The sequence below is a fragment of the Triturus cristatus genome, chromosome 1_2 (genome assembly GCF_964204655.1).
Source record: "Triturus cristatus chromosome 1_2, aTriCri1.1, whole genome shotgun sequence".
Lineage (NCBI taxonomy): Eukaryota > Metazoa > Chordata > Amphibia > Caudata > Salamandridae > Triturus > Triturus cristatus.
In genome coordinates this window covers 1,182,813,719-1,182,826,887 of record NC_140580.1, presented here as the reverse complement: position 1 = coordinate 1,182,826,887, position 13,169 = coordinate 1,182,813,719, and the positions used below count along the sequence as shown (strand labels likewise).

The window sequence follows — 13,169 nt, the reverse complement described above, 5'->3', positions numbered from 1 at the left end:
AAATATCGTCCGGCCCCTGAGGATCCTCTATTTCTCAAGGCGGACCCTCCACCGGATTCTGTAATCACTGCTGCTGCCAGAAAAACTCATTCAGTGGCTTTGTCATCCACAGTGCCGCCGGATAAGGAAAGTAAATCAAAAGACTCTTGGGGGAGAAGAGTATGTGGCATGGCGGCCTTCAGTCTGAAAGTGGCCAGTGCCTCAGCGCTTCTGGGGCGCTACGACAGATCGCTGTGGGACTCCCTTCAGAGATTTATAGAAAAAGTACCTTCCGAAGACAGAAAGGACTTTGAAGAGATCTTGCACGAGGGCAGCCTAGTTTCAAACCAGGTGATAAGCGCAGCAGCGGATGGAGCAACGTTGGCAGCCCACTCGTATGCTCATGGGATTTCCGCCAGAAGATCCTCTTGGCTAAGGCTGACGGCTCTGAAACCTGAAGCACAGGCAAGAATTTTGAATCTGCCTTTCACTGGTAGTTCACTTTTCGGTTCTCATGCGGATGACGAAATGGCTCGCATGAAGTCAGAACTCGAGACCATGAAAGCCTTGGGGCTAGAGAAACTAAAAGAATTCCCTCGTCATAGGGGAACCGACAGGCGTAGCTACCAACAGAGGGTTCAAACCCCTCACTGGCAGAAAAATCAAGGGCAGAAGAAGCAACAATTTCAGTCCCGCAGATCATCTAGGGGACGTGGAAATAACCGCCAGTCCAGCAGTGGAAACAAGGCTCAAGGAAAGCAATGAGAGACCACTTCCTCCAATGCCGTCCACCGCTCCGGTGGGAGGAAAAGACAAGTGGGTTCTAAATATACTGCGACATGGAAACTCGCTTCGTTTCCGGAGTCCCCCTCCCTCGATCCACCCTGTACAATCATCTCAACACCTCAAGATGCTAAGAGAAGAAGTGGCGACCCTTTTGCTCAAATCAGCAATAGAAAGAGTTCCCAGGGCGCAGAGAGGGAGAGGAGTCTACTCCAGATATTTTCTAAATCAAAAAAGAAATACAAAATCAGACTTACGAACACTCAACAAGCATATCAAAAGAGAAAAGTTTTGCATGCTTGCGCTTCACCAAATATATCCTCATCTCCGTCGAGGCGATTGGATGTGCTCGCTGGATCTCCAAAACTCGTACTTTCATATTCCCATCGTACAGAGTCATCGGAAATTTCTAAGGTTCGTAGTGGGGACCTCCCACTATCAGTTCAAGGTTCTACCATTTGGCCTGAAATCAGCTCCTCGAGTATTTACAAAATGCATGGCGGTAGTAGCGGCTGCACTGAGGTGCGCAGGAGTTTTCGTCTATCCCTATCCAGACGATTGGCTGATAAAAGGTCCATCGCCTCAGAGTGTACACTCACAGCTGGCACGCTGCCTGAATTTGTGTCACAGATTGGGACTCAGGGTGAACTTCAAGAAATCCACCTTCACACCAACACAAAGAATACACTACCTGGGTGCAACTATAGACTCCGCAGTAGGAAAAGTGTTTCCTTCAGAGGAGAGACGGTTATCCCTTATCCACAAAGGCAAGCAGATTATAACCAACAATCTGTCTACAGCACGAGAGATCTCGTCTCTGCTAGGGGCCATGGCATCTTGCATATTCCTGGTGCCCAATGCCAGATTGAGGATGTGTCCTCTCCCAACAAGATCTGGAGGAAAAATGGGACCAAAGGAATTCACTGTGGGAGGAAACAGTCTGTCTTTCCTCAGCGGCCAGGCAGTCAATCAAGTGGTGGTTGAAGCCACTCAATCTACAGGTGGGAATTCCTGTTCATCAACGCATCCCTGCAGGGTTGGGGTGCGCATTTGGGATCCTGCAGACCCAGGGGCTGTGGTCCAGCAGTGAACAGTTGTACCACATCAACATGCTGGAGCTCAGGGCAGTCCACCTAGCCCTCAAAGCGTTCCTACCCGCAATAAGGACGAGTCCCATTCTAGTACAAACGGACAATACCACCACAATGTACTACCTGAACAAACAGGGGGGTACTCGATCCAGGACCCTCTCGCTGGAGGCTCAGTCCCTGTGGTACTGGATCCTAGCAAGGAACATTTTGATAAAGGCGGTACACCTTCCAGGAGAGCTCAACGTCAAAGCGGACTTACTCAGTCGTCATTTTCAAGATCCAGAGGACTGGGTACTCAACAACGAGGTGCTAGACGACATCTTCGGGGAGTACCTAAAGCGCATTCCACAAGAGGGAAAGCGGCCACTCTCCGAGATCTGCAAAGCAGCCACTTGGAGATCTGTCCATACATTTACAAGGCATTATTGTCTGGACTCGGACACCAGAGCAGACACTCAAGTAGGACAAGCCTCCTTGAGGAATCTGTTCAATAACTGATTTTTCCATGTATAGTGCAGTTCTCATTTGCCTGCAGGTGGAAGGTGGGCTTGCTATTCTTTTCAGTGCTTATGACTATTGATGAGGATCCCCTGGAAGAGGAGGATAAGTTACTTACCTGTAATCCTAGTTCTCTTCCAGGGGTATCCTCATCAAAGTCATAAGCAATCCACCCGCCTCCCCAGGCAAATGAGAGGACTGTATTATTAAACATGGAAGAAGTATATCTTTGTGTTTAGGACTACGGTCCCGCAAAAAGAACAACTGACCCAACTGTCACCCCTGAGGCATGATGGGATATTGGAGTCTGGGCTGCCTTAAAGGCACGGTGCCAGTTTTTACCTGTACAAGGCTTTTCAGTCTCTATGGTATTGTATTGCAATACAGCCTGCAGGCTAACAATGTTTTGTGGATCGGTGTTTTGCACAGTGTTCTCTTTTCTTTATCATGTGTTTTTACCTCCATTAAAAAAAAAAGAAAAAAAAAGAGATTTAGGTGTATTATTATACCTATGGTGGATTATTGGATATTTGTGTCTACATTGTCTAGCCTTCTATGGGGGCTGCATTTGCTTGGAAAAAATAATATATGTTTATACATATACAGAGCTGTATATATATGTTTTTCATATATAATTTTATTATTTCCGGGGTCCCCACACATGGGCGTGAATATTCAGTGCTTATGACTTTGATGAGGATACCCCTGGAAGAGAACTAGGATTACAGGTAAGTAACTTATCCTTCATTGTTACCCAACTCAATGGTACTCATTTTATCGACCTAGGAGGGATTAAAGGCTGAGGGACCTGCCTGGATTAGAACCAGAGACCATGAGGTTGAACACAGTCCCCAACAGTGGCCGTGATAGTCCACTAATCCACCAGACCCGGCAGATGCTCATGTCCAGAAGTCGGGATACTATACTCTCAATGCCCAATCCAGAGCTACTAGAAAGTCTTGTGCCTGGTCAGTCCTGATCTTCTTCAGAACTTGGGGCAGAAGACGTATCGGTGGAAAGGCATATCGGAGTCCCGAGTTCCATTCTATGTGGCGAGAAACACCTTGTTAATTTCAACACGCAAAAGTACTGACATTGCGCATTCTCAGCAGTGGAAAAGGGATCGAGCCAGGGTTCTTCCCATTCACGGAAAAGACCGTGCAGCACCTTCATATGTAACTTTCATTTGTGATTCACAAGGGGTCAATGGCTTAATTTGTTCAAGAAACCCGGTGTGTGGTGTGTCGCCAGAAAAGTCCCTCAGAGACCTATCTACATCCACAGATGCAAAGCCACCTATCATAGGGTCCACAAGCCCACCACACCCGTCTTGTTGAAGTAGCATGTGGTGGAGGTGATGGTGTTGTGGGTGAGCATCTGCACCAGCTTCCCTGTGATAGAGGGCAGGAAGACTTTTAGTGCATGCGGATAGCTCTCAGTTCCGAAAGGTTGATATGGAGCTGAGTGTTCACTGGAGACTAGACAGCTCTGATGTCCACCTCTCTAAGAGGATCCTCCACCAACCTAGAGGCAGTGCATTGGTCACCTCAGTGAGCACTGATTGTGGTAAGGAGAGGGGGTCTGCTGAGCAAATTGCAGTCCTGCACCCACCACTGCATATCTTTTGCAGTTTCCCCTGAAATCTGGACCAAATTAGAATTATCCTTTTGTTGCTGTGCCCAAGGGGACTTCAGATTGCTTTGCAGAGCTTGCTTGACCAGCAGGATGCAGGCATGGCCATCAGTCCCAGCAGCCTCAGAGCCATCCTCACTGAGATCCCGGAGAGATGTTGAAACATCAGAATCATAGCCAGAATGTCCTAGACTCTCTTCTCCGTGGGATAGGCATGCACTGCACCGTGTCCAGAATGCCTCGTATAAAGGGTAGTGTCTGAGAAGACTTCAGGTGTGACTTTGTCAGATGATATTGAACCCCAACAATGTTAAGAAATTTGCTGTAGTCTGGAGTTGGGAGATGACTAGCTGGGGCGAGCCCGCCTTCAAAAGCGAATCTGAGGTAGGGGAAGACTGGGAATCCTGGCCCCTAAAGATTTACTGCAACCACCACCACCACTTTCGCGACCACCCGAGAGGCACTGGTAAGGCCAAAGGGGAGCACAACAAACTGAAAATGCTTATGGCCTACTGTGAAGCGCAGGTAACTCCTATGGGGCTGCAGGACTGGGCAATGGAAATAAGTGCCCAGCAGGTCCAATGCTACCGTCCAGTCTCCAGGGTAGACGGCTGACAAGACCTGGGCTAGGGTGACCATCTCGAACTTGCCCTTTTTCAGATAGGCATTGAGAGGGAGTGTAAGTCAAATATGCAATACCGGCCCCCAAACTTTTTCTACATCAGAAAGTACTGGGGATAACAATCCCGGCCGACTTCTGGCACTGGAACCCTCTCTCTGGCTTCTTTCGCCAAAAGAGCCTCGACTTCCTGCTACAGCACAGACAGATGGTCCTTCGTCAGGTGCGTGAGGCAGGGTTCAGAGAAAGATTATTATTTGGTGTCCCTAGACATCAGGGGCATTTTATATCTAGGGAAGTAGCCCAGTGAGACACTGAAGGGATCACAACAATGGGGTACTTGTTTGCATAGGGTATCCTGACCACATAGGAGATGCTGGTGGATGAATATCATTTCAAGCACACAAAGCACTGGTAATAGAAGTACGCAACTGTGGGAGATCACAGGCATGTAATCGAAGGCACATGAGCTGAAACACCCACTATACAGAATTGGGGATGGCAGCAGGTTAATTACCTGTTTTATAAAGAAATCTGGGAAATCTCAAGAGTTGCATTTGTCGGACTGAGAGACAAATGGGAATCAGGGCTCTGTGTGGTGTATGAGGATGGTGAGTTGTGGTTGGGACTTCAGTGCCAGTACAGGAGGCAGATGATGGTTCAGGTCAGTGGTGTTGGACGTGTGCAGCGGACAGGCTGAGTCGGTACTGATCCAAGGCTTGTCCATGGACCCATCTTGGGACTACTACCAGGCAGTCTTCCTCTCTTCTCTGCTGAGTGAAAGATTATGCTGGAAAAAAGCAGGGGTAAGATAGAGAAAGGAGAGGGGCAGAACAGAATTAACAAGGGGGGGTCAAAGATTAAGGGTTACCAAAGAAGTGAGGAGAAGAAATCTAGTGGAGTGATGATTCAGAGTAGGGCAAAATTAGGGGGGAGAGAAGTCAGAGCAGGCGTATAAGATAGAGGGAGGTTGTGCCTGTGGTGCAAGTGAGGTGCGCTTGTGATGGATGTGCGTGGTGGCCTCCTTGAACCATTAACAACTGTTTATAAGCTTGTATTCCCTGGGAGTTTAGGATTCCTCTTTTCTTTTCCTCCATCATGGGATATTGCTCCCATTTTATTTTGCTTGTTAGAAGGTTGAACCAACCGAACAGTTCGTTTTGTTATCATGGCTGACCTGTTGCCTATCTTGGAGTCCCTCTAAGCGCATGTGGTTTGTGTGGGGGCAAAAAATATCCTCGCAGATGATCCCCACACGCAGTTGGTTTATTGGCTTTTTTCTTGTCACGGTGCAAAGAGATGGGATTTCTGACCTCATTTTTTAACGAGGACCAAGAGCGATTGAGAATGATCAGGTATTTGTCGTTTAAAACAACCTTATAGGGAACACAAGTGTGCCTCTATAATGCGGACGGGGAAAGGCTATCAAGCTGTTATGTTTATTTCGACAAATTGGCTTTTCTAAGAAAAATGTGTTAGGTTGAGACTCTTCAGTGCAGATATCCCTTAAGCATAGTTAGGATTAGAGGTTCTCCAACTCTCCATTACCAATATCCATTTCTGAAAACCCTGTTTCAGAGTGTTGATCTGTCAGCAGCTGGAATGAACAGGGTGTTACATGTAGCTTCCCTACACTAGCAAACCTTTACACTTTGGTTATTTTGAATCGATAAAGGAAACACCAGGGGAATGGTAACAGGCATAAGTAAATAATGATCGTTTTGTTTTTTTCAGCTTAGAAGAAGAAGGCTGTGATGGAGAACCGTGTGTTGGTGTGAGCAAGGAGGAAGAGGAAACGACTTCCCCAGAAACAGGTGACCGCAATGTTGCATCTTCAGGAACTCATCCTTTTTCTTCTGGTGTCGAGAAGGGTATGCTCATTTGACCCCTAAGGCAGTGTCCATTTAAACAGTGAAGAGAGTACGTGCCATGACACAGAAGAAGCTGTTGCCCTTTGCCAGAGCTTGTGCCACCTTTGCTCACTTAGGAGGGTGTACCACTTTAGCCACTGAGGAAGATGTATCCTTTTGGCTATCAAGTAAGAAAACTGAGAAGGTGAGATAGTAGAGTGCTGCAGATCCAATGGGTGAGGAAATACCAAGCCTCTAGATAAGTGATATAATGGAATATAGCAGCATCCTGTAAATTGTGCAAACTCCCAATCACAAGCATCTCTGCACACATTTACAGATTTGTGGCCACACCTTCAGCCAGTTCCCTCTTTCTAACCACCTCCTTTGTTTGCAGAATAGAGAAATAAAGTCCCCAGAAACAATAAACCATACAAAGTCTAAGAGCCATATTTAGAGTTTGACAGGGTAGGGGGCATCCTCCAAAAAGTGGCAAATGTCCTGTCTGCCCTCTTTAATGGGCCATTGAGAGTGATGGACAAGACATCTGCCGCTTTTCGGTAGCTATGCCTCATACAACAAACTCTTGAAGACGTACGTTCACATAAACCAGGTGGCCAGTCACGTCCATCTATATAAAGATCACCATCATGGGATCTTCTTAAAAAAAGTTATAGAGAAGTAAACGGTAACCAGGTTGTAATAGCAGCTACATGACAAGACCTCAAAAGCCATGCAGTTCACAAGTTAAGGGTCTATAGTAACATCAGTTTCTAACGAGTCACACTCACATCATCTTAATCCAACCAACACTCATGGAAGGCAGAAGTGATATTTGAATGAGAGAATGCTGATGCGTGGATGATGGTGTGGTGGTTTTCCCACCCATCTAGAGGTCTCCGTAAATCGTTAAATGATAAAATCACTGTCAGTGCGACCTTCATCCCTTATATTTTTCCAGGCACCAAAACCATTTCCACCTGTAATTCTTTATCAAAAGTCTCTAATGTTAAGTCCTCCCTATGAAAATTTTTCAGACTATAAATTCCCAAAGGGACAGTAGAGGCCCTTGACATAGATGATGCTCTCTTGACTTCTATCGGCTAATATTTGAAATTTTGGTCCTCACATATTAAATTGTTTAAATACTTACGTAGACAGCGCAGTGCACCTTGAGCTTTGGCGTGGTATGAAGATCGTTATAATCTTTACCAAAGGTTCTTTTTACCTTCCAGCCATTAGCTTCGGAGACACTGCCTTCGGCAGACTAGACTTCTGGATATGGACCAGTGATAAAAGTTCCACATTCCAGATTGGCTTTCGTCAGGGGAGCTTTGATGAAGCTTTGGGCTCTACTTCCTCGGTTCAGGTCTGCATCCATGTATACACCTTGTTCTGCTCATGCATCCGTGGCGTTCCCACCACTCAGCATTTAGCCCCAGAAGCACACCCTTACTGTGAAACACGTTATTCTCTCAGATCATATGACCATTGTTTCTGCGACCGCTTGTGTGTAAGTCCCATGCTCAAACAACGTGCTGGTTTCAGCTAGCAACAAGGACTGAACAACAATGAAAAAAACATATTGTCTGATCTAAAGCCACACAAATCATGTAGATCAAGCGACACTTGAGCAAGTACCTCTTGAAAAGATCTAGGAGTTGCGTTACACACAAGTGGAAGTGTGAATATGTGTTGAGAATAAATGGGACAACCAAAGCACATATAGTTGTGCCACCCTCTTGCATAGGTAGGTGTCGTGCAGTTCCTGTCACCCTAAACTTTGGGGACACACATGTCCCAAATTTAGTGCCATTGAGGAGTGTTTTCTGAAAATTTGCGTTTACCTCCTACAAGTGCTCCACTTTTGTGCGTATATCTGGACCTTGAGCTTGATGCAATGTTGCAAAGAATGTAATCTGAACTAGTATTACTTGGGCTTAATTTGTAGTGCTTTCCTGCCCCTAATTCCTATAGAACGGGGTTGGCTGAACTATGTTGGTCCCCTAAAGAAGCCATTTGACCTCAATGGCCTTTCAGCTGACATGATAACACTATTGCTTTTCTCAAGGAAGAAATGTAATAGAGATTATGTAGAACTGCTCCCTAGGCACAAACATTGCTTGCTGGTTGAGCAGTTGTGATCTGTCGATCTAGCCAGGTCGCGGAAGCATATTTGAAATGGCTCTGACCCCGTAAAGAAAGCTCTAGGTTCATTCATTTTCACCGCAGTCTTTACAGTTACATCAGTGACCAAGAACAGGAGCGTCAGTCACCTGCAGTCACATCTTCTACTTGGACACTGGAATCAAAATATATTGTTCGAGGCATATGAGCTGCAGATCACACACTAGGATAGTAGATCGCCATCTGGTGTTGGGCTCGGATACTTGCACGTTGTTGTAGTCTTTGGAAGAAGTCTTTGTGGTCACGAGATAGGTGACTCCTCCATTGGACGATAGTGCGCATGGGCATCAACTCCATCGTTGGATTGTTTTTTTCCCCATTGGGTTCGGATGCAACTTTTCCGCTCCGGTTGGAAATCTCAATTTCAAGCTTCTCAAAGCGTAAATTTCCACAAAAACCATCGAAGCACCTTCATCTTCGACATCGATTTCATCGGCTCGATTCCGGACGTCGACACGAGCCGCTGGGCCTATCCACCCCGTAAGGCCTACGGCTCATGGAAAGGACGCCTTTCAAAAAATGCCCCCAGTATGGAGCAAAATTTCCACAAAGTGACCATCACAAAGTCTGCTACCTGTGTCTATCACCTGAACACGACGAGTCCAGCTGTCCAGCCTGTGCATCCTTTCGATCCCAAAACACCATTCGAGATCGAAGGGCTCGAAGACACATCATGGCACAGAGACCAGCTCCGGAACCAGAGGACATCTTTGATGAAGGCCCCGATGTCCCAGAAGAAGATTCCGAGGATCTCCAAATCATCTCCGAACCAGAGGACTCAGAAGACCACATCACTCCTGGGCAACATGTGAGTACTACTGCCCCTGCCCCTACCCCTCCAAAACCAAAGGCAGTGGTCAAGACTTCGCCTGTTGGCCCCAGTCGAGACCGAAAACATCCTTCAGAAGCCCCGCCTCCGGGCTCGGCTCCGAAGAAACAACACAAGCCTTCCGGTAGCTCGGGACTAAGCAAACCGCATGTCATTGTTTCTTCGGCACCGAAGCCAAAAGACCACTTGGCACCGAAATCGGCTCCGACGCCTTGGGCCCCGAAAACGCCAAGGCCCGTAGATAAACCGGCGCCGAAGGTTCCCAAGCCTAAAGATCCAGCTTTGGCTCTGAAATCTTCATCGGCACCGAAACAAACGGCTAAGGACTCTGATACACCTGCTAAAGCCAAAACCTACACGGATCAGCCAAAACCTAGCTCGGAACCGAAAAAATCGGCACCGTAAACTGTTCCAGAGGAACAAGAACTATTTCACCCAGATCCCATCGATCCAAGGCAGAAAAAGATTTATATTAACCCAAAGACTGGACATGTCACGGCTGTGCCATGTAAAAAACGGAAACTGGACACACCATCTGCTCCAGTTCCTGTACACAGGAAGGACTTTGCAACATCGCCTATGCCCCCTTCCTCTCCTATACTGCCTTCTAACCCACCTCCTCTGCCTACACCACCCTTACCTGTAACTTCTCCACCACATACACCACCTCCAGATGATGATGATGATGATGTTGACCTAGGGGGTGGGGGTGATCCTAATGACCCATTCACGGATCCAGATACCTCACCACCTGATGATTGGGCATTTCCTCTCCCAACAGACATGCCAGAACCGCAGCCATATCCCTCCAAACCATCTGCCCCAGATGATCACCTGGGGTTTGGACAGTTATTAAATGGAGCGGCACGTTACAATGCACTCCGACGCACCAGAGGAAGACTTCCTCTTAGATACTTTTGAACAATCTCAAAAGTCAGTACAAATACTACCAATGATCAAAGGAGGCATTAAGCACGCCCCCAAGGTATTTAAAGACCCGTCCGTGCCAGGGTTCTTAACCCTAGAATAGAAAAGAAATATAGGGGAGGAGCCTAGCGCGCAACCAAGATGGCCGCGTAGGTGCGAGGCTCCCGAGGACCTCCGTGACCTCCTACATAAATCCTGACAATATCCTGTCCTAGATGAGGGGACTGTGTTGGTGAGCCCGAGCTGAGGTGTCACCCGTTTTCCGCTTCCAAATTGGACCTCGGACACCGGCGGGAGCACCGAGTGAGGTTTGCGGCCTTCTCCACGCCGGCCCCCCGGATTGGAGTTGTGGGGCGATCCGGAGACAAAGTGATCAACAGCGGCGGGCAGGGCTGGGCGACTCGCGTACCCCGCACTTTCACTTTCGCTTTTGCACCCTCCTTGCTGCGTAGGCGAGGTTGGGTTGCGGGGCGGTGTGCGGTGGTGTGGCCTCGTTGGGGTGCCCTGCCGGCCCGCCGGCTGTGATCCGTCCTGCGGACCTGTGGTTGCCCCCCCCCGGAGCCCGTGAACTGGTTTGTCGGCCTTTTCCGAGGTGATTGGCACGATTTGGGGACTGAAACCATGTCCACAAAGCAAGATGGCGACCGGGCAAAGGTGAAATCGACCCGCCGTGGCGCAGCCCATCAGTCCAACAACATGGACCGCTACACCCTCCAGAAGGGATCTCCTGAGGTGCCGCGTAGGTCCCCTGAGGGCCCGACTGATGCTCCTGCTCTGCCCGCGGATCTGACCCTGCGAGATGTCATGGGCGCTATCGCCGAGATGAAGGCCTCGGTGGACCAGCGTTTTGACACACTGGCGCAGAAGATTGACTCGGTCCATGTGGATGTTGGCCTGGTGAGGGCCGATCTATCCAAGACCAACGACCGGGTCGATTCTTTGGTCCACGCCACCTCGGGCCTCACAACGGACATGGCGGCCCTCCAAAAGGAGGTGCGCCGGCTTGGCCAGGCGAGCGCCCTGATGGATCGTCGACTGGAGGATTCCGAGGGTCGGGCCCGGAGGAACAATGTCCGCATTGTCGGGGTGCCGGAGGGACGTGAGGAGGCGGCGGCGGACCTGTTTGTGGAGGACCTGATTCTCACCCATCTCCAGCCCCGGGGGCTGAGTAAATTCTTTGCGGTGGAACGTGCCCACAGGGTTCCCGGAGGAAGACCTAAGGCCGGAGCCCCTCCGAGGCCTCTCATTGCTCGGATTTTCAACTTTCGGGACAGAGACGCTATCCTGCAGACTTCTCGGCTACAAGGACCGGTCAGACTCGACAATATGGACGTAAACTTTTATCCTGATTTCACCCCAGCGGTCCAGAAGCAGAGACTGAGCTTTCTCGGAGTTAAACGTCGTCTACGGGACCTGAACCTCAAGTATGCGATGCTTTTTCCAGCTAAGTTGCGGGTGGAGGTGGATGGCCGCACGCACTTTTTCGATCGTCCCGAAGCGGCCGGGGACTGGTTGGACTCTTTGCCCGGGGATCGGGGCCGGGGGGGTGGGGGGGGGGCGCGGTTGGAGGGGAGGGCTCGCCGGATCAGGACTGAGGGACTAATAGTAGGCCTCGCTCTGGACAACATTATCGTCACCTTTGACTGTTCGTGTAAGTTCCCCTCCTGTGGAGGTAGTACGGGGTCTCCTGGGGGCTCTCCCTCCTCCTCTGGGGGACTAGTTAGTTTAATCATTTATGGGGCGACAGGCACACTGCACTTTGGGGGGGCTGTTTGGGCTCATGCAGGGGTGCAGGGAGGGGGGAGTTCTGTTGGGAGGGGTGGGTTGGGGTGGGGTGTTGTTTGTTTTTACCGCAAGGCAAACCCTTTATTGTATTGGTGCTTTTAAGGTGCTCTCAGGGGGACGAATGATGGCTTCTGTATGTGATGGGGGGTAGGGACCTGACTTTATTGTCTTGGAACGTTAATGGACTGGGGGATAGGATCAAGCGAGGTGTGGTCCTGCAGTATCTGAAACGAATTTCGCCAGATGTGGTCTTTCTGCAGGAGACACACCTTATTGGTAATTCCTTTTGTGCCATGAATCGGCGTGGTTATCGTTTGGTGGCCCACTCGGGCTTCACGTCGGGCTCACGGGGGGTGGGCATCATGGTGAAGAACTCGCTCCCGTTGGAAATAGACGAGGTGCGCCATGATGAGAGGGGACGCTACACTGTCTTAGTGGGGAGAATGGAGGGCAAAGTAGTTGTCTTTGTATCAGTGTACGTCCCACCGGGGTTACAGTCTACCACTTTTGCAGACCTGGGGCGCCTCCTTCTTGACCTTCCGGGGGGGCTTCTGGTGGTTGGGGGGGACTTCAATGCGGTGGTTTCTGGGACCGTGGATCGCCACCCCCCTAGGGACCTTCCCCGGGCGCAGGCGTGGCTGTCCGGCTTTCTAGATACACTGGGATTGGTGGACTGCTGGCGCTTAAAACATCCCACGCAGCTGCAGTACACTTTCCACTCGGGTGCCCATGGTAGCCTCTCTCGGCTTGATTATGTCCTTGTCCCCGCGGCCTATGTGGGGAGGGTAGGAGAGGTGCGCCATTTGGCGCGGGGTATTTCAGATCACTCCCCGCTCCTGTTGCACTTTGATGTCTTCCCGAGGGGGGAGGGCAGGGTAGCTCCAATCAACGCCTGGTACCTGCGCGACCCCACCATTCGCGCTGATTTGATTAAATCCTTGCAGCGGTATTTTGATGAGAATGTGGGGTCCGTCCCTTCGGCCATCTCC

At 49.5% G+C, this 13,169-nt stretch overlaps 1 protein-coding gene across 4 annotated transcripts in view; it reads left to right on the top strand.

The window, feature by feature from the left end:
* Positions 1–13,169, top strand: part of CIZ1 (CDKN1A interacting zinc finger protein 1) — a 1,193,645-nt gene that overhangs the window by 422,802 nt on the left and 757,674 nt on the right. For all 4 annotated transcript variants that reach the window (XM_085614087.1, XM_085614089.1, XM_085614086.1 and 1 more), the window contains exon 7: positions 6,337–6,416. In XM_085614087.1, the coding sequence (XP_085470213.1) occupies positions 6,337–6,416 (80 nt within the window). The remainder of the gene's footprint in view (positions 1–6,336; positions 6,417–13,169) is intronic.